This window comes from Perca flavescens, chromosome 16, assembly GCF_004354835.1.
Source record: "Perca flavescens isolate YP-PL-M2 chromosome 16, PFLA_1.0, whole genome shotgun sequence".
NCBI lineage: Eukaryota > Metazoa > Chordata > Actinopteri > Perciformes > Percidae > Perca > Perca flavescens.
Genome location: NC_041346.1, coordinates 11,226,682 through 11,252,427, shown reverse-complemented (window position 1 = coordinate 11,252,427; position 25,746 = coordinate 11,226,682). Strand labels below are relative to the sequence as shown.

The window sequence follows — 25,746 nt, the reverse complement described above, 5'->3', positions numbered from 1 at the left end:
CCGTATGACACGGTTTGATGGAGGTGTCAGTGAAACCATCCATTCAACAAAGTTGTTCCACTTCTAGTAGACAATAGCCAATCTTGACAAGATGTACATTGTAAGGCCATTTGACTAATCAGGCTTCCAAGCAAGCAGTGTGAAACTCAGACAAAATAAACTGACAAATTTTGAAATCACTGCTGTACAGTATATGTTTTCAGAATTTAACTAAAGGTCATGCTGTCAAAAGGATGAAGCTGGCAATATTATATTTTTTTCTTGTAGTCAACAAAGTTGTGCAGCCAAAGTTTGTTATAGCTTTTTCCTCTGTGCAATCCAAAGTATACACATCAATGAGCCACAATGCTACACTGGCTGACACGTTCCATCATTGCCATGAACATGGGCACTGTAGTTTTTAAAATCAGTCCCACATACACCATTTTATTGCTGTAAATACTCTGAACGAGCACTGAACATGTATTAATCCACCTCTAAAAATAGTCCTTAAGAAATGTACAATTTACTCCTGTTTAAGTAACGTCAGGGAGGGTAGGGAAGTTGGAACGCATGGAGAGATGGACTACTGTAACATGGTTTGTTTTTTTGGCTTAATAGGTTTTTTTGGACGATAAGAAAGATAAGAAAAACACAGAATAACGCCAACTTTTTTTCCTTCACGCCTCGACAGAAAGATAATCCTATTCCATAAAATCTAATTTCAGCACTTCAATAACACACACTTTCATTCAATGGTTCACAAAGGAAAAGAGTGCCAAGGCAACAAGTGTGACTTTGTGAGTCATGCCATGCCCAGAGGAGCTCAGTATAAAGGTTATCTGGCTTGTCCTACAGAGAATGTATCAGGACCAGCTGCTCTGAGGTGCTGTGGTGCGGCTGGCTGCTGCGGTCTGATGGCTTCACTCTGCAGGGATGAGTAAGGGTAAACAACAATGGGCACTATGGTCATGGCTCTGGGGAAGCAGTGACAGAATGGAGCCACAGTAAAATGTCAGCACATCAGTCACATCACAGAGTTCATCAGCAGGTCTGTTGGCCAATTCAAGATTTCTAATGAGGCTTTGAGAGCTCTCCCAGTTTGGGCTTTAGCTTTAGTCTTTTTGGCTGTAGAGTGAAATTCTATCAAAGTGGACATTCAGGTTATTGTTATTAAGATGGAAATTCTCCTAATCTATATAATAAATCATAATACGTGTAAGGTTGATATAGGGAGGTATAAACGGACAGAAAGTAGGAGCTCTAATCACAATGGATGACAAAAAGTCACAAGAAGATCCAGTATCAGGGCTTACCCACTCCCATCACAGTCCTTGTTCTACCATTGCCAACAGATTATCAACACATCAAAACTAACAACAGCGCCATACCATAGCTTTGATCAATTTTTAGATCCACCTCCGCATGCAAGCGAAAACATCACATCCCACATCCACCAGCCAGCCCAACTTCTTCCTTGGATCCCACTCAGTCTCCTTGGCTGTCGTGAGCCAATTACAGCTGTCTGGTTCCAGGACGGCAGTCTAAAATGGCTGGCTCTTGGATTTTTAAAAACTGATTTGACGTGTGGCACGTATCTCTCCTCTACCCTATTGGCACAAAAACATGCACATATAAATTATTTATCACACATGAACATGTCTTCTTGTTTTCACTTTTCAATAATGTTTTCTCACTGTTAACAAGCTATCTGAGAAGAAACCAACAAGATAAGCTGGTTATTACAAGTCATGAAGGCTGTGAAGGGAAAAATGAAATCTCTGTAATTAAACACCCGGTGTGAACTGACATCTGTGTACTGCATTCAACTGTGACCATGCCCATAATTTGGGACTGTGTCTGCTGTGACATTGTAGATAATAGGGCCTTGTGAAATGGAGATTCTTCCATTTTTAAATTGCCCTGTGAAATCTAACCTCCCTTCAGTTTGCACATCTCTGCTGGACACTTACGCACTTTTTTATTTTTATTTTTTTTTAATTTAGCTCCTCATTATGTGACAAAAGCCTCCAGCATTCACAGACCCCCTGTGTCTGGAGGATATTGGTGTGCTGTTTCGGGGTGAACATCATTAGTTCTATTAAATTTGTGTCGAAGTTTAGGAAAAGGTAATTGGTGGCGTTATAGAGAATGTTGGTGAGTGGATAACACAAAGATGCTGTTTTGGCTTCTGCTGCAGCTATACACGACTCTGCATACAGAAAATACTGTAAGAGAAGGTACTGAACTGTATCCCCAAAAGGTTGTAAAGAAAAATGCTGATGGCAAAAAAAAAGAAAGAAAAAAATGCAACAACAGCTACTGTTTTAAATGTTCAGCTTTCATTGTGCAGCTTTAAAGGTCCAGCGTGTAACGTGTTCAGTTGTTCATTATCAAAATCTGTGTTGCCCGTTCACAAACGTGTCCTTTTTCATGAATATTTACCTCCACCATCAATTCCAAGTATTCATTTTGGCTTGAAATTTTACATTTGCAATCTGAACTGGGGTAGACGCTCCATATTCATGTGCCATCTTGAAATACGTTAGCCGGTAAGGGACATACAGGACATACTGCTCCGTCTTTTGCGTTTTCGCTGTCACACGATAAACTCACAGGTGCTGCTAATGCTGCTAATGGGTATCGTAGCTTCCCGGACCCGGCAAGTTTGAAGAAGGAAACATGGAGGACCACACCTAATCCAAATTTCAGGAACAGGAGTCTTCTTCTTTGCCCAGAAAAAGAAAAAGGATATTGAAAAGAGCAAGAGAGCGGCTTTTTGAAACGTGAAGGCTACCGTAGCTGTAATACGTAGGCTACTTTGAACTGCGTGGTGCGAGAGAGTTGATTGCGATATATGATCTCAACGCTAGATGGGAGAAATTCCCACACATTGGACCGTGCAAGGAATCCAAAAAACAACAACGTGAAAATGACACAAAATGAGAACATTGACAAACAGGAGATATTTTAAAGTGGTCCAGCACAGGTGTAACCAATAACGTTGATTGTGGCTACAATCCATTAGGCGTGTCACCCGTGCATGCTGGCTCACTTGGTTGGCTCACTGGCGCAACTGCATTGGAACATCGTTAATGTTATTAATTACATCTGTGCATTTTCTGCTACCACAATTCAAAATATCTGCTTCATCTATCCACAGGAATACTGGCACAACAGCTGCTCTGGGCAATTGTGACCTCAACAGCTGTGCTGAGGGTTGGCACTGTCCTAGGATCAAATTGGGTTGCCTGACATTAGGAACTCTCCTCTATAGAGAGTGATATTTTAGGCATCACATAACTTACAGGAAACAAAGTGTGGCCTTGGAATTTTGAAGTTAACCTCATAAGACATTGCTACAGCTGGACCTCAATAGTTCAAAGGCCACTTAAAGACCTTATTTTTTCGGGAATGGCAAGTTGCACTCACCCACTGCACATGGTGTACTGCTGAACAAACTCCCGGTAAAATGTCAAGGATGGTACAAAGCCGTTGTGTTTTCCTTTTCTATCAGTAGCCTAAATTACAGAAAAGCCTACAGTAGTTGGGCAGTTGAACACTAGCACTCACAAGTCCCTGACTCAGGTACTGAATACTTAGCTACACCTTTTCTGTCACCCTTTTTGTATCACTTTATGTATTAATGAGACATACAATAATAATAGCCTAATAATAATAATGATAATTTAATCAACAACACGTGACAATAACGTGTAGGAAAACAAGTATACTGCTTTAAAAAGTACATTCTCCAGCTTTAAACAACTTTGGCTGAAGTTTTCTATATCACCTCTGGTAGATGGTTTCATTTCATTAAACTAAAGGTATGAAACTGAATTTGCACTGACTTGAAACATCCTGGAAATAGGTAATCCATTGCTGTAAAAACCATATCTGCCTTTATTTTGTCAAGGTTATGTCACCTTTGCTGACTTATAACTAAAAATGAAAAAACAATCTCAAGAAGGTTTCTAGTCTTTATATAGATTTATCCTGGAGTGAATTAAGGTAGGAACAACTTTCAAATACTTAAAGTGTTATACACTTTGAAAATGTAGTTAACAGTCATGGTATCCATACAAACATGTTGGTTCAACAAACTCCCGGTAAAATGTCAAGGATGGTACAAAGCCGTTGTGTTTTCCTTTTCTATCAGTAGCCCAAATTTAGCTGAAGGCACTTTTGCAAGCTGAAAGAAATCATTAATCAGAATGACATTAAAAACTACAGATCCTAATTTTTTTTTTCATTACTAATAACCATGGTGCAATATGCTATGCTATTATTCTATCACCCTATATTTAGCAGCATTGACAATTTTCCTGACTAAATCTTTGGTCCGTCTTTGTAGTTCATATTTTTGGGAAGTGTTACAGGGTTCACCTACTTAATTAAGATGGATACTATTTGTAACAGTTGCATTTATTCAGACATCCCTTAAATTACATCAGTTTTACAGCAAACAAAAACATTTGAAGTACATTACACAATTAAGGCTTACCCTTTAATTGGCTCACTGCATGAAAACAGAGCTGTAGTTTCATACTGTACATTATCACTGTACTTGACCCACGCTTCCATCTAGTGTTGAGTATATTACATTACATAGCCTTTCAAATATAATCATGATTATAAAATACTACAAGACAGCCATTGATATAAACTGTTTATACAATAACAAGTGCATGTTGGTAAATATTATGGTGTGTAATTATTAATTAAAGTTTTTAATAAAGTGTACCCATAGCTTAGGTTTTTACGTTTGGACAACTGCGCTTGCGCAAACCAGGGGGCGAGTTTGTTTACCGTGACAAAATGTTTTGTTTCCTAACCCGATGAAATGGGTCAGATGAGCTAACACGGATAGCTACCTACGACGGTAAACGCTTCTTAGGTAAAAGACTAAACAATTGTCTGCATATATACTCAAGGCATGCATTGTTTAAATTGGTATCACTTCTATGTCGCAGCCAGTAATTAACAGGAGGTCCAACCGGCTAACGTTACACAACACACAGAGCCTAGCTGCTAACTGACGTTAGCTTTAGGAGACAACCGTAGGCTACCTCTTATTGCTACTCAGGTGGCTGGAACTAAATTACCTGCCGTCAGTCCAGTCATTACAGGCGATTTAAGCTATATTCCTACAAGAGTTAGCTAGTAATGTAATGGAGCTTATTTTATTGCACATAGCTAGCTAAGGTTTTAAGATGAGCTAACCTAACGTTAGCCGTGGTCGGGGGGCACTAGCTAGCTACCATTGGGGGCTAACGTTAAAGTAAATATAGTTTTGCCTTTAACGTATAGCCTGTAAAAAGTCGTCCGAAGCACTGCAGTGCCGTTGTGCTAGATGACTAACTTGATAGTATATCCTGCATGTTATTACGTCCGTTTTACATTAATATTGTCAGAACACCGTGAATAGAGGTGTAAACAGCATTGACGTTACTCACAATCTTGATAGCGTTGCTATCATACAGTGGGAAAGTAGGTTACTCCCAACTCCACCAGCAATGTATGCAGAAAAGCAAAACCCTTAAATACCGACTTATAATTATGTAGAAAAGATTATTATATAAAGAATACTGCAGTAAACGATTTTTTTTTAATCATCAGACCCTTGACATGAAATTATCATATTTGTTTGTTTGTATTTCACGAGAAAAGCCTACAGTAGTTGGGCAGTTGAACACTAGCACTCACATGTCCTTGACTCAGGTACTGAATACTTAGCTACACCTTTTCTGTCACCCTTTTTGTATCACTTTAAACTGAATTTATGTATTAATGAGACATACAATAATAATAGCCTAATAATAATGATAATTTAATCAACAACACGTGTCAATAACGTGTAGGAAAACAAGTATACTGCTTTAAAAAGTACATTCTCCAGCTTTAAACAACTTTGGTTGAAGTTTTCTATATCACCTCTGGTAGATGGTTTCATTTCATTAAACTAAAGGTATGAAACTGAATTTGCACTGACTTGAAACATCCTGGAAATAGGTAATCCATTGCTGTAAAAACCATATCTGCCTTTATTTTGTCAAGGTTATGTCACCTTTGCTGACTTATAACTAAAAATGAAAAAACAATTTCAAGAAGGTTTCTAGTCTTTACATAGATTTATCCTGGAGTGAAATTAAGGTAGGAAAAACTTTCAAATACTTAAAGTGTTATACACTTTGAAAATGTAGTTAACAGTCATGGTATCCATACAAACATGTTGGTTCCTTAAAGAGAGATGGTATCACGCTGAAAGAAATGTTACATGTGGGTAATTTGGAGCGTAACGTAGCGAGACGCTTAAATTATAACTGCAGGCCCCCAGGTGGTGCGTTTAAAAAAAAATACTTGTCCACTACTATTCACTTCCCAGGTCCAGGGATTTGTTTTATAATCATGCAGTTTGTTTTGTGTATAAAGCCATATTGTGCAAACAACTGGTAAATTCAGATGTCAGGTGATATGGTGTAGTGAAAAGTGTTGTGTCTCTCCCTAAAAGTGGAGTAAATTATAAGCCTGTCAAGTCCTTCTACATGGCTCGGACCCACTGTTGCTTGTAAATTGCTATCTGCACATTTGAGTTAACTCATTCATTGTAAATCATTCTAGTTAGGATTGTTAGTGCCCAAGGTATAGCATAGCTTTTCATTAGAGTGATGAGGTCGTAAAAAGCAACTTTTGTTTCCTGTACTTTATCTATTAATGATTAATATGCCTACCTTATGAATGGAAAAAAGTCAAGTCTTGTACAGTCTTCTCTGTGTTGGCTCTTTACTTATAGTGACCTTGTACCAGCCTACAAGAAGACAACGCCATGGGGAATACCAACAGTGAGAGGGCTGCCATGGGACATGGGGAGAAGGCTCAGAGGAGGGACAGCCGAGGAACCAAGGACGGAGGGGGGCCAAAAATCCTTATGGACAGCCCTGAGGACGCAGATATTTTTCACGGTGATGACATGAAAGTAAGTTGTGCTGTTGGCTCAGAGACAGGTTATCTGTTGCCAGCATGGCCATGCCCATTTTACATTAGGTTTATTAATGCTGGTTGTTTGATGGTATTTTTAGGCACCTTTAGGGAAAGAAGAGTTCCTTAAATGGCAGCAAGACTTAGAAGCAGATGACAAAGGGCCTACTCTAGACCGCCCCACAGTCTTTCGCTGGACTGGAGATGGCAAAGAGGTCTACCTCTCTGGATCCTTCAACAACTGGGCCAACAAGATTCCCCTTATTAGAAGGTGAGGGAGCGTCCTAAACTCTATGGAATAGTGCGTTTCAGTGTATGAAATGTTATAATTCTTTACCCATTACTAGTTAACTCATGTGAAAAGATTTCTCATTTAGGCTAATAACGCTCAAATGCAGCTGTTGCAAGTGATTTTCACGAAACAGCAGGATGTTTTATGAATGAAACAGGTGAAGTGATACCCCAAATTTCACTACATCTCTAAGTGCCTGGGAGTAAGAATGATTTTCTAGATCCAGTTTAATGACTTGTTCATTGTGTGCCCTCACTAAATAGAGGCCGTGCACATTATTAATGAGGTTAGTGGTGCTGTGTTAACTCACTGATGTGCCAAATGTTCCCTTTTGTCATCTGTGTCAAAGTCAGAACACCTTTGTGGCCATTGTTGATCTACCTGAAGGGGAGCATCAGTACAAGTTTTATGTGGACGGCCAGTGGACCCACGACCCAGCTGAGGTCAGCATTACATAATGAATCAATATGAAGGGCGGTAGGTTGTAGTAATACCAGTAGTATATAACCGCAAGTGTAGATTGTGTATTCTGGCTGCAAGCAGTAATCTGAGGGAGACTATATCTATTAAACTGTGTAAATATAACAAGCATTGTCCTGTTTATCTGTAGAAATACAGCAACACAGGAATTTAATTTGTCCTGAACACTTGGCAAATTGTGCCGTGAGAGACATTTTTGAGAGACAGTTAAAGGTCTGGCTTGCATAACTATTGTTTGCCTGTATTTTGCCTTTAAAATGCTTTTTAATTTAAACAGTGATTGGACATTTATTCTAGAAATGATATTGGGTCTAGCTGGATTATACTTTGGAGTTTCAGTTGTGAATTTGATTGCCTCATGTTTTTTTTCCTTACAGCCAGTTGTCACCAGTCAGCTCGGGACAGTCAACAATATCATCCAGGTGAAGAAAACGGACTTTGAGGTGTTTGATGCTCTAATGGTGGACTCGCAGAAATGCTCCGACATGTCAGGTGAGTAGTGGCAACCCTTATCAATGTCCGTCCTAGTTAGATTCTGAAAATTCTGAAGATGTAGCCATGATTTCTAAACAGAAATGTTTGAAAGTTAGGTTCTGTCTCAGTCATACTATTCCACCCTTGCTCTGCCTTTTTCCCTTCATTAGACCTCTCCAGCTCTCCTCCCGGGCCCTACCACCAGGATGCCTATGTTCCTAAACAGGAAGAGAAGTTTAAGTCTCCACCCATACTCCCACCCCATCTGTTACAGGTCATCCTCAACAAAGACACTGGGATTTCTGTAAGTAGCTATAATGCAGTTAAATGAAGCTTATTCTACGCAGTTATTTCCACTGTGGATTTCTCCTGGAAGAATGAGCTTTTTGTTCTAATTTTTCTTTTCTGTGTCTGTCGCATTCTATACAATATGTTAACTTGAAATATAATCAAAACATGACAAGTTTTTTGAAGAAACAAGGTTCCTGTCATAGGCCTCTGTCAACTAACCGATCTATAATAAAAATAGTCCAGTCACAAACATCTGAGACCATTACACCATCAGAAGATCTACAGAATGCAATGGAAAAGAAAAACATGAATATTGTACATGGAAAAATGAAGAGAATGTGGTTCAACATGTTTTTTTTTTTTTCTATATCTTTTCATATTCAGTGTGACCCTGCATTACTCCCAGAACCCAACCATGTCATGCTCAACCACCTCTATGCTCTTTCCATTAAGGTAAGGACTCAAGTTGACTGAATCACATCAATAAATAATTGAGTGTTTGCTGGACTGTGGCAAAAACTTTCAGTGGTGACATTTGAGAAATGACCAGCTTTGTTAGCATTTTTAATAAATGATAAACTGTGAGTTGCTCCAGCTGTTAGCGTGCTTCTGCATAGCTTGCACAGCAGATTGTATCTGTGAAATGCCAACAATGATAACACGCTGCAAATAAGGGAGCTGAAGGACAGATAATTGCCCTTTTTATCACATTGTGACAGGGGAAAAAAAAATAACCGTGCATATAAAGATATAAATACTAACTGCAGTGTCAGACTAAATGGGGGAAATATTTATAAATAGGTGACAAGCAGAGCTCACACTTGTACCCTGCTCGGGGATTCCCATCTAGACCACATGCAGTATTTTCCATATGAGTTAGCAGCTGGCCAGATAGTCAGTCAGTTATTAACATTTGTCTTGGCTTCATCTGTATGTATGCGTCTGTAATGGTTGACTTTGTTTTTAGTACGAGTTTTTCTCTCAAAAAGGAACTCGGGTGTTAGGAGCTTTGCAACTGTGATCCCACGATTTTTCAAAAAGGCAGATAACATGCTGTAATATACAGTGGGGCAAAAAAGTATTTAGTCAGCCACCAATTGTGCAAGTTCTCCCACTTAAAAAGATGAGAGAGGCCTGTAATTTTCATCATAGGTACACTTAAACTATGAGAGACAAAATGAGAAAAAAATAAATCCAGAAAATCACATTGTAGGATTTTTAATTAATTAATTGGTAAATTCCTCGGTATTTATTTTCCACCATAATTTGCAAATAAATTCATTAAAAATCCTACAATGTGATTTTCTGGATTTTTCTTTTTCTCATTTTGTCTCTCATAGTTGAAGTGTACCTATGATGAAAATTACAGGTCTCTCTCATCTTTTTAAGTGGGAGAACTTGCACAGTTGGTGGCTCACTAAATACTATTTTTGCCCCACTGTATATATGAAAAACAACTTCTTTTTTTATTTGAAGTTAATAATGAGACTGTTCCTTCTGGGGGTTTTTTCCCAGAGGTTTCATAGATGCACTGGCAATTAGGGAACAGCAGATATGGCCCTGCTGGAACTCTGTTAGTTGTCCCATGTTGCTCTGAATATTCACAAATCAACATGCTGCCTGTCGGGTTTGCTCTTTAAGCCTGACAAATGCTGCTGCATGGCATGCTTACTGGATGGTTTCATGGCTACTACGCTAAAATAAGCCTAATAGAAAGCCACATCTCTGTTGGCTGTATAATAGAACAAACAGGGCGCTATATGTGCCTTGCATTGGGGAGTGTCAGGAAATTTCAGGATGCATCTGCTTTGCGGGACAAAATAGCTTGAATTTCCATAATGATGGATACCTGAGCCATACTGTGTGCAACCGTAATCAGAGCCCATGTTGAGTGTTTCCCCCCCCCCCCATTCAACAGGAACAGCACACTTAAAGGTGTAGTTGACCTTAATGACATGTCAGAAGGTTCACCTCCTTACCTTTATGTAATCAATCGTTTGCAATTGCAATAGTTGAAAGTGATCTACTTAGAAAAATAGCACAGAAAAAGGTCCTTATCTACCTGGATAGTAGATAATTTTCTCTAACAATGACTTGCTAACCTGTAATCTTAAAACAATGCTTACATGCCCATGTGTACAGTGAAACAGTTTGTTTTCTGTTAACTTAAAACAGGTTGTGAACCTATCCTTTCATGTAATAGTTGCAGTAGACTCTATTGCAGCTTTGCATCCACAACAGATGAGTCACTTTTAAGTTTCTCTATGTGTTTTGTTTTTACGAGATTAGTGGGTGTTTTTTTAATTTTAAATTTTTCCTTTATGTTGTCTTTTTCTGTCACAGGATGGAGTGATGGTGCTCAGTGCGACACACCGCTACAAGAAGAAGTATGTCACCACCTTGCTGTATAAGCCCATCTGACTGAAGACTTGCCTTTTCAATCCCGACCGAGTGTGTTAACTGTACAAAATATTAGCTCCGCCTGTTCTTTCTATAACGCAGAGAGAGCAGGGGAATCAGGGACACAACGCCTGGATGAGAATCTCAGACTAAGCTCAAACAAATGAGAGGTTAACAGCTCAGAGATTATATCTTGTACACTCACTGAATACCCAGTTGTCGTACACATCTGTTTAGGATGATATAATGCCGCTCAGTCACTCCAATCCTACATACCCTGCCTTTATTTGTTCACTGATTACCCTCTTCAACACTATCTTTGCTTAGTAGACATAGAGAGGCAGTACTAATGAGGTAGGCAATTATGACATGTCTATGATCAAAACTGACAGAAAGAGGAGGATTGGTAATGCTGGGAAAATGTGACTGAAAGTCCTCAGATGCTTGAGGCTGCTGTAGTGTTTCGCACCGTTGAGAAGACAACAGCGCTACAATCAAGAATGTGAACGTGGACGTCAAAAGAAGGAATAAATGCACTGCAGTAGTTCTCCACTGTTTTCATTTGCCTGTTTATCATGATAAATTGCTGAGTTTTATTTAGTGATAGTGAAAAAGCACACAGTAGATATTTTTTTATCATTCAAGTGTTCAGTAATGTTTTTTTGTTTTGTTTTTTTCTACTTTGGTTGATTATGTGGTTTGTTTTGTCAAAAGCGTTCTATAGTTGGTTGCGGTGTTGTGGTAAAGACTTAAAAAGAGCAGCTTGTTAGTTGGGATCAAGACACCGTAGTTAGACCAAAACAAAATGATTTATGATTTTCTGACAATTTTTGGTCTGAACTTTATTAGCTTTGCACTAGGAGAACAAAGTGTATTTTTAATGTAGAATATGCATACAGTGTATGTACACTTGCAGCACGACAATGTATCAGAAGATGCTTACCCTTTTGAACGCAAAAGAAGGTTAAGTGGTCTTTACACTGAATAACATAATGTTCCTTCTTTAATTCTATATGAATGCACTCCAAAAAATTAAGAGTGACATGAGGTAGTTGTCAATAGTAGTCAATATGGCATCATTGGTTTTGTGACATGGAACATACCCAATCTTCAGCAGCAGTGCCAGTTTCAGATGGTTGATGATTAAACACTAAAGACATTAATATTTAGGTAGACATTACCAAATCTCTAATGAAGGGACCAACATAGGATTATGAGTTTATTACAGTTTTTTTTATGTTTATGGTTGACATGTTTGTACTGTTCAGGCTTTATGTATTTCATGAAGTATGAAAGACTGGAATGTGTTTTAAGTTAAATATATGACTTGTAGCATCCATTTACATCAATGTGTCATTATTGTCAAACATTGCTATCTTGTTATAGTTTCCATGAACAAATGAGACCATGGTGTTAATTCTTTTCGTTCTGTGCTACAGGCCAGTAGAGGCTGACGGATCTCCTCAGAAAAAAAATCTCATTTGTTTGTGTTACTTCTGCTGTTGTCTCAGAACTAACATGGTAATATTTTTTTGATGCGGAAATACTAGACTTTCAAATAAATTGCAGTATCGCTAACAATGTTGTTGGCCCTTTGAACCATGCTGGTGTGTATGCGTTTTTTCTCTCGATTTTCAGACAGATTTATTTTTATTTTGTATAGGACTGCAGCTAATGATTATTTGAATTAGGTATTAATGTGATTATTTTATTGTGTAATGGATGTATGGTTTGGTTTGTTGAAACACTTAATAATGATAAATGCCATCACAATTACCCAGAGCCCAAAGTAACAACTTCACAATGCATGTTTTGTTCAACCATACGTACAAAATTCTAAATTATTAAGATCAATTCAAACCACCAAAATAATAGAAAGAGCAGCAAATCCCCCCATTGGAGACGCTGGAAGTATGGAATGTTTGGCATTTTTGCATGAAAACTTAAACCATTTTTGAAAAACGTAAATAAAATGTAATTAAATGTATTCTCAGTAGACTTATTGCTTCAGTTGTCATTGTACATGTTCATATATTTTGTGTGCAAATATCTTTGTAAAATAACTAGTAACTAAAGCTGTCCAATAAATGTAGTGGAGTAAGAAGTATAAAGTTGAACCAGAGGAAAATAGTCGAGGCAAGTACAAGGACCTCAAATGTGTACATAAGTACAGTACTTCAAGAAATGCAGTAGTTACATCCCACCACTGATACGTAACATAGAGACTAGAAAATCACTCAGAGAACACATAGGTCAACCAAGGCTGATGGCACATTTCAAAGCTTTTAAAGGAGTCTTGAACATAACTTGTGACCCTGTTTATTATTATCTAGGAGCCCTAACCCACACGTTACGGAGTGTGGGAATTTGTACCTGCTTATACACATGCTGGTTTGTGTTTGAATCTCAGAGTCCATGCATTATGAGGCGTGCACCCCTGTCTAGTTTAAACAGCTGACAGAGCACTTCCCAAGGTCTCTTACTATATATAAAAGAGGGGCTGATGTTTGAGTGAGAGTTACTCTGTGACTTGCCCTCTGACTTACAGGATGAACACCGTCCAGGCTCTGGTTCTCTTGGCTGCAGGCCTTTCTGTCGGTGAGTGCACCTCAACAAAAGCTCCATCTGTACGTGTGGTGGTAGTCGTGAATAGATGCATCCTCCCAATAGAGCAGGGGTGTCAAACTCAACTTCACTAAGGGCCACACTGGAAAAGGAGAATTGCATCAAGGGCCAGACATGTAGAGTTTACTTTCATGCTTTTATTTTGAAAAAGTCAAATACCTTTGACTGTATTATTCCATGTCTCATATAGTCTTGTCACTTACAGTTTGGTCCACATAAAGCCCTAAAAAAAGGCAGCAAATAGTTCCTTAGCAATCTTGGAATTTAGCAAATCAAACAAAACAAAGATTACATTTTAAAAGTCGACTCACAGCAACCTGTTTCCCAGCTTTAATTTCGAAAAATCTCTGCTTCTGTGGGAATTTCTGGGAGTCTCAAAGTCGGCAAATCTACCAAATTCTGCTCTAAGTGTCGTGTAGTTGCCGTTTGAAAAACGGTTTCCTGTCTTTTTGTTTTGGTGCACAACTAGGCGGGCCAACATTTATCGTGAACCTAAATTGATATGCGGGCCGGATCAAAACCTGCCAGGGGCCGGGTTTGGCCCACGGGCCTTGAGTTTGACACACATGTGCAATATGTATAAATGGAATTGTGATTGTGTCTGCTTGTTGTGCTTCAGCCCACTCATTGGACTACAGGGCACTCACCCAGTTTAGAAAGATGATCCTGTGTGTGATGCCTGATAGCTGGCCTGTTTTGGACTACGCCGACTACGGTTGCTACTGTGGAAAGGGAGGCTCCGGCACACCTGTGGATGATCTGGACAGGTTATGAATTGCTCACTCTGCTTCACGCAAATTTAAAAAAATTAAAGAATTTGGGTTTCAAAAGTCATCTTTTTTGACGTTTTGACCCGTAGGTGCTGCCATGTGCATGACCTGTGTTACTCTGATGCAATGCAACACCCTGAGTGCTGGCCCATCCTCGACAACCCGTACACCGAGTTTTATGACTACAGCTGCGACAAGGCAAACAAGAAGGTCACCTGTGGAAGTGAGTACACCGACACCAAGGGAGTACCCTGCTCACTTGATCTTATAAACTTGCTTAACTTTTCTTTTGCTCATTAAAGTTGCAGATTTTTTTTCTCCATTTCTATCACTATACTTTAAGTTAGGGCAGGGCAATATATCAATATCATATTGCTTTGTGACTGTTCTAACTGTTCTATTATTTGCCTTTAACCACTTAGTCATTATTCCATCATTATTGAAGATTATTTATCTAAAATTGAATGGTGAAAATCTTCGCAATATCGACATTGAGGTATTTGGTCAAAAATATTGTGATATGAGATTTTCTCCATATTGCCCAGCCCTACTTTTAGTTATCGTCTCAGGTAATATACTGTACATATCAGTGTTAAAGTATGTAAATGATGATGAAAAACTGTTATCTTGCCATCGGTTATCATCAAATCGATACTATTCTCAGGTTTTTACATTTTTTCATTCATGGGAATGTTTGTGGGCCTTTTGGTTATCACAAAGTGCTGCTTTATCTCCCTCAGACAAAAACAACGAATGCGAGATGTTCATCTGTGAGTGTGACAGGAAGGCCGCCGAGTGCTTTGCCGTGTCACCTTGGAACCCTGAGCACGAGCACCTGCCCAGCGACCGCTGTCAGTAAAGACCAAACTACTGTAGTAAATATATGTGTTGATTATCCTTGGCATATTTGAAATATTCACATATTGACCGTATACATTTTGCCCATGCATGTCTCATAGTTACTGTATGGCAGTCCACTGATATTGGCGACCCATAACCATCCATCACTTTTCATCTGCTGATTTTGTTTTTGTTTTGTTTGTAATTTTGCGGCTATCCTGATAATAAACACATTTTGGTCTGCTTTTCTCATTTTATCTCGCTTGTTGTTTACAAATGGCCCCTTATTGAAAGGTTATAATGTGAAATCCCATTATCAATAAAAGGCGCTGTTATGAATTCACAGATGTGCGTTATAATCTGACACATTCTCCTCCACAGCTACTGTACAGTTTTTTGTTTATCTGTGTTTTTTGCCCCCAACAGTGCCTTCCAGGCAGTGCTGCCTGGCAGGCACCGTTGGGAGCAGGGTTGGGCATTGAGAACCGATTCCTACTTGGAATCATTTCAAAAATTACGATTCCATCGTTATCTTTTCTTTATTGGAATCGTTTAGAGGATTTGGTTTCAAATCCGATCATCACTTCCCAATTTAACATGCTCAAGTTTTGGTTTCTGTAGCAGCCAGGTGCTTGTTGTGTTTGAGCCTTGGAGCACAGTAAGCGGCACTCTAGTCTGGCTTTATGAACCGGAATTGAAAGGAAGAATCGGAATTGGAATCAGAATCGTTAAAATCCAAACGATGCCCAACTCTAGTTGGGAGGCACTGGTTATGGTAAGGGTTAGGGTTAGGATTAGGTGCCTTGAAGGCAGCAGTCGCAGCGCCGCCTGGAAGGAGCAGTTAGGGGCAAAAAACACCATCGAGCCAATTTTTCTCTCCCTATTTGGCAGAGTCATGACCCACCCTACTCTCCCTCTGATTGGCTAGTAGTTGTTGCCTTCATTGATTGGGTAGGTTACGTTTAGGCATGAGGATTGAGATTGGTTAGGGTTAGGGCAAGAATACAGCGGTAAGCCAATCGGAGGCAGAGTAGGATGGGTCATGCCTATGCCATCCTAGGAAAAACAAACAAAAAAAAACACATATGCACAGTACAACCTTTGAACACTTTGCTCCCAACCTCTGAGTGCTGATTATATCATCCCCATTTATATCACCACTGATCATGTAGTCTGGGATTTTCTATGTCTCTGTACACATGGCAGAATGTTTGGACTTGCAGGTTTTATTTGTCCCATGTTCATCTCTATATTGAACATGAGGGTATTACACATTGCTGTCTGTATTATGATAATTTTCCCTTTATCATGAAGTCATGCACACAGAGTTGACAAATGTCTGACCAGAGTTTCTCGACCTTTTCGGAACCCTCAACCCCATGTTTAAGGCACAACCACATCAAATTATCAATTACAGCCTTCGAGTGTCATTGTGAATTTAAGCATTGCATACAAATATAGGACATAGAGACTAGAAAATCACTCAGAGAGCAAATACCACAACCAAGGCGGATGAGATATTTCAAACCTTTTAAATGAGTCTTGAACATAACTTAGCCCTAACTCCAATGCTGAGCAACTCTAGTCCCGACAGAACATCAAACACATGGCTCAGGGTTCAGGGTTTCGAGAGCGTGAGAGTTTTAGCTGCTTTTACATATGCTGGCTTGTGTTTAATTCTCAGAATCCGTGCGTATGTGAGCCGTGAATCCCTGTGTGATATAAACAGCTGACAGAGCGCTTCCCAAGGTCTCCTACTTGATATAAAAAGAGTGCCCGATGTTAGAGTGAGAGCTACTCTGTCACTTGCCGTCTGACTTACAGGATGAACACCCTCCAGGCTCTGGTTCTCCTGGCTGCAGGCCTCTCTGTCGGTGAGTACACATCAACAAAAGCTCCATCTGTACGCATGGTGGTAGTTGTGAATAGATGCATCTTCCAGTATGAATGGAATTCTGATTGCTTCTGCTTGTTGTGCTTCAGTCCACTCACTGGACTACAGGGCACTCACCCAGTTTAGAAGGATGATCCTGTGTGTGTTGCCCGATAGCTGGCCTCTTTTTGACTACGCCGACTACGGTTGCTACTGTGGAAAGGGAGGCTCCGGCACACCTGTGGATGATGTGGACAGGTCATATTTTGCTCAATCTGCTTCATACTCAGACGTCATTTAAAAAAAAAAAAAAAAAAAAAAACATGTTTGACTTTTTGACTTGAAGGTGCTGCCAAGTGCATGATCAGTGTTTCAATGATGCAATGCAACACCCTGAGTGCTGGCCCATCCTCGACAACCCGTACACCGAGTATTATGACTACAGCTGCGACAAGGCAAACAAGAAGATCACCTGTGGCAGTGAGTACAGCGAAACAAAGGGATTTGCCTTGGCGTTCCTGTTAAAACTGACATTATTCTCAGTTCCTTTAATTCAGGAATGTATGGGCCTTTTTGGTAATCACAGAGTGCTCCTCTGCTTTATCTCCCTCAGACAAAAACAACGAATGCGAGATGTTCATCTGTGAGTGTGACAGGAAGGCCGCCGAGTGCTTTGCCGTGTCACCTTGGAACCCTGAGCACGAGCACCTGCCCAGCGACCGCTGTCAGTAAAGACAGCTCCCAGAAAGTGACAGATCAATTGGTCAATTTGTTGGCTCATTAGAAATATTCACCTTATATCAATTTCTGCATCTGCTGAATTACTTTTGCTGGGTTTGTTATGTAATGTGAAATTATTCTGATGATAAACAGAGTTTGATCTCTTATTTTACCTCACATGCTGTTTTAACCATAGAGGGGCACTGCAGTCTATCTTTTTTTCTTTCCTGGTTTGCAGGATGAAATTGGCAGTAGAGTAGCGTACAGCAGACTCCCAACATTTGGTGTCCGTTTCAGCCGTCCTGGTAGGCTTTCTTTTCCATTTTTTTTTAAGATAATTTTTTAGTCCCTTTTAGGCCTCTATTTGACCGGACAGCTGAATACATGAAAGGGAAAAGAGAGGGGGAATGACATGCAGCAAAGGGCGGCAGGTCGGAGTCAAACCTAAGTAAACCTCTGCATATTCTACCAAATGAGCTATCCGGGCACCTACTGGTAGGCTTTCTGTAAAAGTCCCATATACTGTTAACTACTAAATATTTGTACTTAAATAATGAAAATCCAATTTTTTTTTGCTTATTAACTTCTGATTTGTCCGTAAGCAGTTCTGACTCGATGTATAGTAGAACACATATTTTGATACTTTGAAAACATTTCACAACACACATTTGCATGTTGCATGTCATTTATTCTTAATTCATTTACATTAGATAGAAAAAAATCTGAATAGGTTGATCATATGAAATTTTTAAGTGTAGAAGATCCATTTCACCATTGTCTAAAATCTAATTCGAGAAACGGGCCAAGGCTGTTTCAGAGGCTCTGACACTTACTGAGCTCGTCTTCTTGCCTGACAAATGTACACATGTAGTACTGTATGTAGGTTTACAGTTTGCAAACCAACCATGAAATGGCTACTTTTTTGAGGTTGGGTCACTCTAAACCAGAATATTAATTCTGCCATAAGCCACTTTGGGCAAAAACATTACAAAACACAGTGTTGGGTAACAAATTGTCAATTTCCAACTGCTTTTGTATCGCTGGCACCACTGTTGGTTATACAACCGCTGGCTATTTTTATAATGAAAGCTGCGAAACACAACTGACGATTGCAAGTGACATTTTGGTTGCTTTTGAAGTTACTTGGCACCAGAATAAAACAATTTCCGGTCATTGCAGCCAAGTGTCGTTAGTTTCAGCAAGCCACCACTGTTTGCTCCCAGCAGCTCACTCTTTGTGATCACAGCTGTGGCTGCAGCCTACTGGAATCAGTCTTCAGGCTATTGTGCAGACAGCACTAAGCATCAGCACTGTAAGCACCAGCAGCTGGTAGCTGGCTGCTGGCCACAAGCCAGCTGTGGCTTCTGCTGGCTTAAAGATAGAATGAGAGAAACGACAAATGCAAAGAGGAAAAATACATATTGACCACTGAAAAGCCTTTATCTAACCTAATACCCTTTGTAAATTTGTGCAACTTGTTGTTATTATATGTAGCTTTGCTGTTGTTATGGTTGGTAGTAGTAGCTAAGGCACCTGGTTGTGCCTCACACGAGACATGTTGTCTGAAGTCAAATTGATGAACATGATTTAAACTTTGATGCCAAAACAGTGTTTCCCACAGTCTTCCAAACAAAATGACAATAAGTCTGAGCTGTGGTCTTTTGATTCTGCAGTGAAGTGCGGCCAAACTAAAAGTTGGGGATGGTTTAACTTTTTTTGGCGAAGTGTGGCCAGAGAGTCCTGTGAGAAAATTCTTCCTGCCTGAAACACATGAACATGTCCAGGGTTGGAAATTAACAGCAGCCACCAGCCAAATGCTGGCAAAATATGCAAGTGGCTGCTAGATTTGCTTCACTCACCAGCAAAAAAATAAATAACCTATAGACCTTTTTCACGGCAGACATGTTGACATGTCATAGTAGGAAAAGCACAGGTGTATTCAAAACCATTAATGATGGCTGCATTCCACTTAGGAGAGGCCCTGGTATTGTTGCATGTTGACTCACTGAAGTAGCTTACTGGGACACGTGATGGAATTGAGCCATCGTTAAGGTTATTAATTTAGGCTGTGCTTTTCCTACTAGGACAGTTCAAAATGTCTGCTGTGAAAAAAGGTCCATTGAGTGGTTGGAACATTTTGGAATCCATCAGCCACAGTGGCAGGTAGACAAAAAACTTCATTTCCAACCCGGAACACGCCTCTCGGCTACAAAAGAACTGTAATTATTGCAACGAGCGGCACTTCGCCTCTGCTTGGTGTGTTTTCAACAAAAGGCCAAAACGCCAGTCCTCTGATTTATTTGAATGTGGGTAGTTTGTGTGAAATTAAATGTTTTTGTTTTACTTTTTTATTTTTGTCGGTGCGGACAGACAATCATAGGACCCAGCATACTAGCAGCATGGTTAAATGCTAGCACCATGGGGAACACAAAGGAGACACAAATGAGCCATTTAAATGACACCCCCACACCGCTGCACAACCCTGCGCTAATCGCCGCAACGCCTGACTTGGTGTGAATGCACCTCAACAATAGACTATCAGCATGCCCCTTTTCCTGCCAGTTCGAATATTTGTGAATGTTTTAATTAGTGTGATTACTTTTTTTTGTGTGACTGAACTGTTGTTGTATGCATGTGATTTGTTCACCGGTGTCTCTTGAGATCATGAGCTTGCTAAAATGTCCCAAATAAATAAAGCTTCATTAGGACCACAAACCACTTTAACATGCGAATAGTGTATTACACTTGAGATTATAGGCTGCCAAAAGGCTCTGTAATTTACCTTTACTGTAGTTGTGATAATGTGTCTTGTTCCATGGCTCTGTTTAGCTTATTATTCATTGGATGTTAAGAGGGGAAAGATCTAACACCTGACACCAGCCAGACACTGTTGAGCCTTATCAATAAATAAGTGCTTATAGGGTACAAGGTGTGTAAACCTGCCACATGGGCGAACTGCTTTCAATGCAACATTCCAGTTGATGTCACCGTTATAATTCACAAAGGTGGTGGTCCTGGCAGGACACCAGCCTGAAAGAAAAGAAAGTGAAGGACAAAGAAACAAGTCTAACAGAAAGGTGACTAAGAAGGAGTGGAACAAGAGAAGCCGACAGAGAGATGTTCTCACTGTGGCTTCAACACTACCTACTGAGGACTCCACCCTTGCGTGTAAAAACAGGCCCACACATTTATGCAAAGTACATACTGGTGCTCATGCTGCCATGGTTACTTTGCTATTTGCCATACCAATCAGGAACAGTACAAGAAATAACATTTACCAGCGTGTTCCACCTTCCACCTTTCACAGCAGGAAGCGGAGTGTCTAGAACAGGCTGTTTCATGCAAAGCATGTGTGCCCAGAAGAGTTTTCAGTTTGTTGACTTATTACCGGAGCCATAAGAGAACTGAACACGGTCAAACACTGACTCTGACTGTTTGCACTGATATCATCTGCATATATATATATATAACAAAAAAAAACACGGGGCAGATGTTAACCAACTGCACCATAGCATATTCCTTTTACATATTTATTCCCAAAAGTATTACCTGTATATAAATCCACTACAAGTACAATAGCTATCAACTCTTTTAGTCACAGCAATATTGTATCTATAACAATTAATTATGTTGTTGTTTTTACCCATTTTAAATTTTTCTCTATTTCTAATTACGGTTTTAATATATGCGTATACTCCGTCAGGATTGCTGCCTTTTAAAATTGCAACAAATTTAGTTGTACTTCGTTTTGCAATCACAATAAAGGATTTGTCTTCTTTACTATTCTGTCTGGTGTGCACGACACAGGAAATCTGAGCCAAGAGAAATAACGTCTGTGTGAAAGTACATCATGATCATGCCCCCCACTTGCTTAATCAGGGTTTATGTGTCATGCTACAATACACAAAAACACACTTTAAACTTGAAGGTGCATTTACTAAAAAAGGCATGTGTTTAAATTATTAGGCTTTCACTTCTGCAGAGGGAAGAAAAGCGCAAGAAAAGCTTCTTTAAAAAAACTAAAGATTTAATCAGAACAATAAGGCAGCATGTATTATTCATATTCCGGCAGGGTAGTTGAGCTAATGTGGGTGAGCTGTTTCTGAACAGTACGCTTCAGACCATCCAACACTGGAGATTTCAAAAAGTCCATACATCCCTAAAAGCCCTAATTTCTTAATTAACATATATACATTATTTACATATTTTCATAGCTGTGTTGAGAGGGCTAGTTTCAATGCTCTATTTTGTTGTTCCACTCTGTTCTGACTCTGCTTGACAAACTCCTCTGAAGTTGTAGATCAGCAGAGTTTTGCATCCTGAGGGACACATGTGAAGGCCACGATGGTGCCCGATTGTGCGAAAGTGTGGGGTAACAGCGGTAAGCGTTGCCTTGACAACCATCCGATCCGTCTTTTTCCACGCACACCCTGTAATTCTGCCCCATGTTGTCATCCCAGTGTGGCGTTGAGCCAGGTCCAGGCGTTAAGGACACACAAAACTCGACTCGCTCATTCGGATCTATGTTCTTCGGTAAGCTTAAGTCAAAAGCAAAAACGTCCATATCACAACCCCCGTAGCGCTGCTGCTGCAGGAATGTGCAGGGGATGTCATGGTGGCTCCGCCAAGAGTCAAAAGTCACCCTCACATGCACAGCCTTGTCGATACCAACATGGGAGACGCGCACTTTGCCACTCAAGGAGTGCTCGGAAACTTTGCATCTCTCCAACTGTACACGCATGTCTCGCAGACGTGCAACGAAGGCTTTGAAGTCGAGCGTTGGCTGAGGGAAACCCAGGCGCAACTTGTAGCGCTGCAGTTTGTTTGAGGTCAGCTGTTGGCCTTGCAGTTGGGCAAGGGACGGTTTCATCACCAGAGTGGAAGCAGGGGAAGGGGCCTCAGGGATAAATAGCCGCACCGCAGTGAGGGCCAATCCCTTAGCGTCTGCGAAGATCACACGCTTCTTGTTCAGGCCATTGCTGTCCCTGCGGAAACAGCTGCGAGGTTCTGACGACACAGGGGAGGAAGGCAGCGATGAGGATGAAGCGAAGGGGGAAGAGAAGGAGGGGTGCGGAGAGCGAAGGCCGGTCCTCGGCAGGCAGTTGGCCGGCTGATAACGACGCTGTGTGGGTTTCAGAGGAGACGTGGACAGCCGCTGATAAAGAGGTTGACGCTTGCTGAGGCTCAGACACTTGGCGAGGTCAACTGGCATCACAGCTGGCGGTGGGTGACTCCCGAAGGCATGGAGAACTCTGAGAAGGAAGCCATGACGGGGTTAATAGGAGATCAAAAAAAGGAGTGGTCACACTTAGCATAATTCTGATTTCACTGCTCTACTTACATGTATTTTTTTATTTTTATTTTTTACCAAATGCACAGTGTAATTGCAGTAAAAGGAGATAATAAAAAGCACAATAGCTTACCTTGCACAATTCATTTCTACGGACTGATACACTGTACGTATGTTGTCTTCACCGGAGTTCTGCAGAAAATTCAAAATCATTTATACGCAGAAATCAGGTTTAGTGGAGAAGTAAAACTTCTTGAAACTAAATCAAACCCCAATCAAATACAATATACACAATACAAATGTCTAGAAGAATTCTAAAGCAAAATATACTTACAGGCTTGAAACCACAATGGGTGGACCAGAGGATCGTGACTCTGGTCTGTCTCGGCTCTCTCTGGAGCTTACTGCGTGTGCTGTGTGTGGAGTTTAGAAACGAGGCCATACTTCTGTGACGACACCATGTGGGTAGAGTTCAGCCAATGAAGGGAAGCTACTTTGTTTTTGTCCTGCCCCCAAATAACAATAAATGTTGCATGGATGGCCTCCAAGCTCTCCTTTCATGGAATTCTGCTGTCATGATCCAGTTGCTCAAATTTTGAACAATATAAACTTTTTTTCGTTTTCTAAATGTAGATAAAGACATTACCCCTAGTTTATGGTGGAACCCAACAAATAATAAAGTGGAACATATAGACACGCATGCATACAGTTTGGGACATGTATTTTTACACATGTAGGTCTAACATATGCCAAAGCCTCTTGAGAAAATGAAAAACATAAATGGATAGCCCTATCAAATTACATTTTACTCCTTTACCCAGTTTCAGATAAAAGGTAAGCTGACAGCACAATATCCAATTAGACTCTAAATTTAAAAAAATAGAATTAACATTTTTTTCCCATTAATCATATGTGGATAAAGGGATGGACCTAAAGAGAAAATTCTAATGCTTAAAAAGAAATGGCCCAACATTAAGATTTGATGTTGCCGAAGGAGAGAATGCCATTACTGTTCATGGTTAAAAGAATGGTAACAATCTTCTTATCAAACTCTCAGCAAGAGAGCTAGCAGGCTAAGTGCATTTCCTAAAATGCCAATTTGTGACATATTTTAATATGTTGTATATATCTCCCCTGTGTTACAGTTTCTACTGGCACATTGCTGAAAACAGGCTCAGGCCAGTCTGGGAGTTTTCACCATGCTGCACCCCAAGTGCAACATTCCAATGTTGTAACAATAATGTTTCGTAACTGAGAGAGACTTCCAATAATTTTTAGGCGCTGTCTAAGGTTGTTTACAGAAACAGGTTTATTCATGACAGGCAAATTCTATGAATTGAAAGAGATCAAGTTCTTGTAAAAAGTATTCTTGTTTGGGGTTCTGTCCAGAAACTGGGGCCCACCCTGATCCTGACTAATGACTGAAATGTTTCTTCCAATAAATTTTTTCAGGGGAGTTTTGTTTGAACAACACATTGTATATGTATTTATTTGTGCAAATCAACAATCTATAAACAATAGCCAATGTGTTAAAATGACCCAAAAAATAAAATTAAAAAAAATTATATATGTTGTACAAGGTAAATCAATGACCAAAAAAAATTATATTATATTAAATTGTACAAGGTAAATCAATCTTGTAAGATTGTGTGCACCTCAAGTACAGCAATGTTTGACCTTTGCAGAGAGACAGCAGAGCTAAGAGTCATAAAGGTTGCATAACACACACACACTCACACACACACACACACACACACACACACACACACACACTTACTTAGGTGAAGCTTTCATGGTATGGCCTTTATGCAGACTTTCACACGTGAGGTGAGGTCACATAACAAGACAGTGAGTAAGGCTTTACACATTCCCCTGCACTCAGTGTATCAGTCTTCAGTCTCACTTTATTGGTCTGTCTGTCTTGCAGCTTGTCTGGTGGTAGATCATGCCAATCAGTACCTGATGAAGGCAAGACGAATTACAATTGAATAACGTAAGCAATTTGTGTGTAAATGTAAATGGTTTTTATATAGCACTTTTTGCTACTCAAAGCGCTTTTACATAGTACAGGAACCATTCACACACATTCATACGTTGTGGCCGAGGCTGCCGTACAAGGTGCCACCTGCTCATCAGATAAACATTCACACAGATTCACACTCCGATGCACAGCATCGGGGGCAACTTGGGGTTCAGTGGGGGGACTTTGGACTGCAGGGCCAGGGATCAAACCACCAACCTTCGGATTGGCAGGCGACCACTCTACCACTATGTGACAGATATGGGATCTTCTTTTACGGTTTGGTTTCCACCAAACCGCTTGCTCTCATGAGATGTGTATTTGGGTGTATTCTGAAAGAAAGGGCTGTATGCTCAACCTACTCCTTACAACCTAGATGTTTATGGGATAAATCATGAAAAGAGGTGTATGCTAATACCCGTTAGGGATTGTACCACAACCCAAAGTTGGCAAAAATGTAAAAGTAGGACACTCATGTCAGTCTAGTAAATGTTTGGGCCGTGAATTTAAAGGATAACAAAAAAAAGTGCTTGTTTGTTTCTTATACGTTTGTTACTGTTTCACTATGGTTAATACAGGTTGGCTTTGTGCCTAGCATATAAATATATAGCAATGATGAAACTTGAACATAACCACTTTTGCAGGTATACAGTAAATGTTCAGCAATAGCGTTATGTGAATATTGCCTATTCCACCACCAGCTGTGCCTCCACA

At 40.0% G+C, this 25,746-nt stretch overlaps 4 protein-coding genes across 11 annotated transcripts; 3 read left to right on the top strand and 1 right to left on the bottom strand.

The window, feature by feature from the left end:
* Positions 1–4,755: 4,755 nt before the first annotated feature.
* Positions 4,756–12,498, top strand: prkab1a (protein kinase, AMP-activated, beta 1 non-catalytic subunit, a). 7 transcript variants are annotated; one of them, XM_028602394.1, is made up of 9 exons: positions 4,756–4,861; positions 4,957–5,039; positions 6,773–6,955; positions 7,059–7,228; positions 7,599–7,692; positions 8,107–8,221; positions 8,374–8,507; positions 8,879–8,947; positions 10,838–12,498. In XM_028602394.1, exons 3-9 carry the CDS (start codon positions 6,806–6,808, stop codon positions 10,913–10,915), a joined length of 810 nt encoding a protein of 269 aa, XP_028458195.1. In that variant the 5' UTR covers positions 4,756–4,861; positions 4,957–5,039; positions 6,773–6,805; the 3' UTR covers positions 10,916–12,498. The 7 variants fall into 7 exon arrangements, with proteins under 7 accessions (XP_028458195.1, XP_028458194.1, XP_028458192.1 ...); XM_028602393.1 differs by having other exon boundaries at positions 4,953–5,039; XM_028602391.1 differs by having other exon boundaries at positions 4,756–4,876; positions 4,953–5,039.
* A 927-nt stretch (positions 12,499–13,425) lies between these two features.
* LOC114571471 (phospholipase A2) lies at positions 13,426–15,336 on the top strand. Of its 2 annotated transcripts, none has more exons than XM_028602421.1 (4): positions 13,426–13,492; positions 14,139–14,286; positions 14,379–14,512; positions 15,030–15,336. In XM_028602421.1, exons 1-4 carry the CDS (start codon positions 13,444–13,446, stop codon positions 15,146–15,148), a joined length of 450 nt encoding a protein of 149 aa, XP_028458222.1. In that variant the 5' UTR covers positions 13,426–13,443; the 3' UTR covers positions 15,149–15,336. The 2 variants fall into 2 exon arrangements, with proteins under 2 accessions (XP_028458222.1, XP_028458221.1); XM_028602420.1 differs by having other exon boundaries at positions 14,379–14,516; positions 15,010–15,336.
* A 1,610-nt stretch (positions 15,337–16,946) lies between these two features.
* LOC114571446 (phospholipase A2-like) lies at positions 16,947–17,770 on the top strand. The gene is made up of 4 exons (XM_028602381.1): positions 16,947–17,003; positions 17,113–17,260; positions 17,349–17,482; positions 17,616–17,770. Exons 1-4 carry the CDS (start codon positions 16,955–16,957, stop codon positions 17,732–17,734), a joined length of 450 nt encoding a protein of 149 aa, XP_028458182.1. The 5' UTR covers positions 16,947–16,954; the 3' UTR covers positions 17,735–17,770.
* Positions 17,771–21,779: 4,009 nt separating this feature from the next.
* ppp1r3c2a (protein phosphatase 1 regulatory subunit 3C2, duplicate a) lies at positions 21,780–23,452 on the bottom strand. The gene is made up of 3 exons (XM_028602373.1): positions 23,347–23,452; positions 23,146–23,204; positions 21,780–22,974 (listed from the first exon to the last, which is right to left on the bottom strand). The coding sequence occupies exons 2-3, from the start codon at positions 23,157–23,159 to the stop codon at positions 21,957–21,959; spliced, it is 1,032 nt and encodes a 343-aa protein (XP_028458174.1). The 5' UTR covers positions 23,160–23,204; positions 23,347–23,452; the 3' UTR covers positions 21,780–21,956.
* Positions 23,453–25,746: the final 2,294 nt, after the last annotated feature.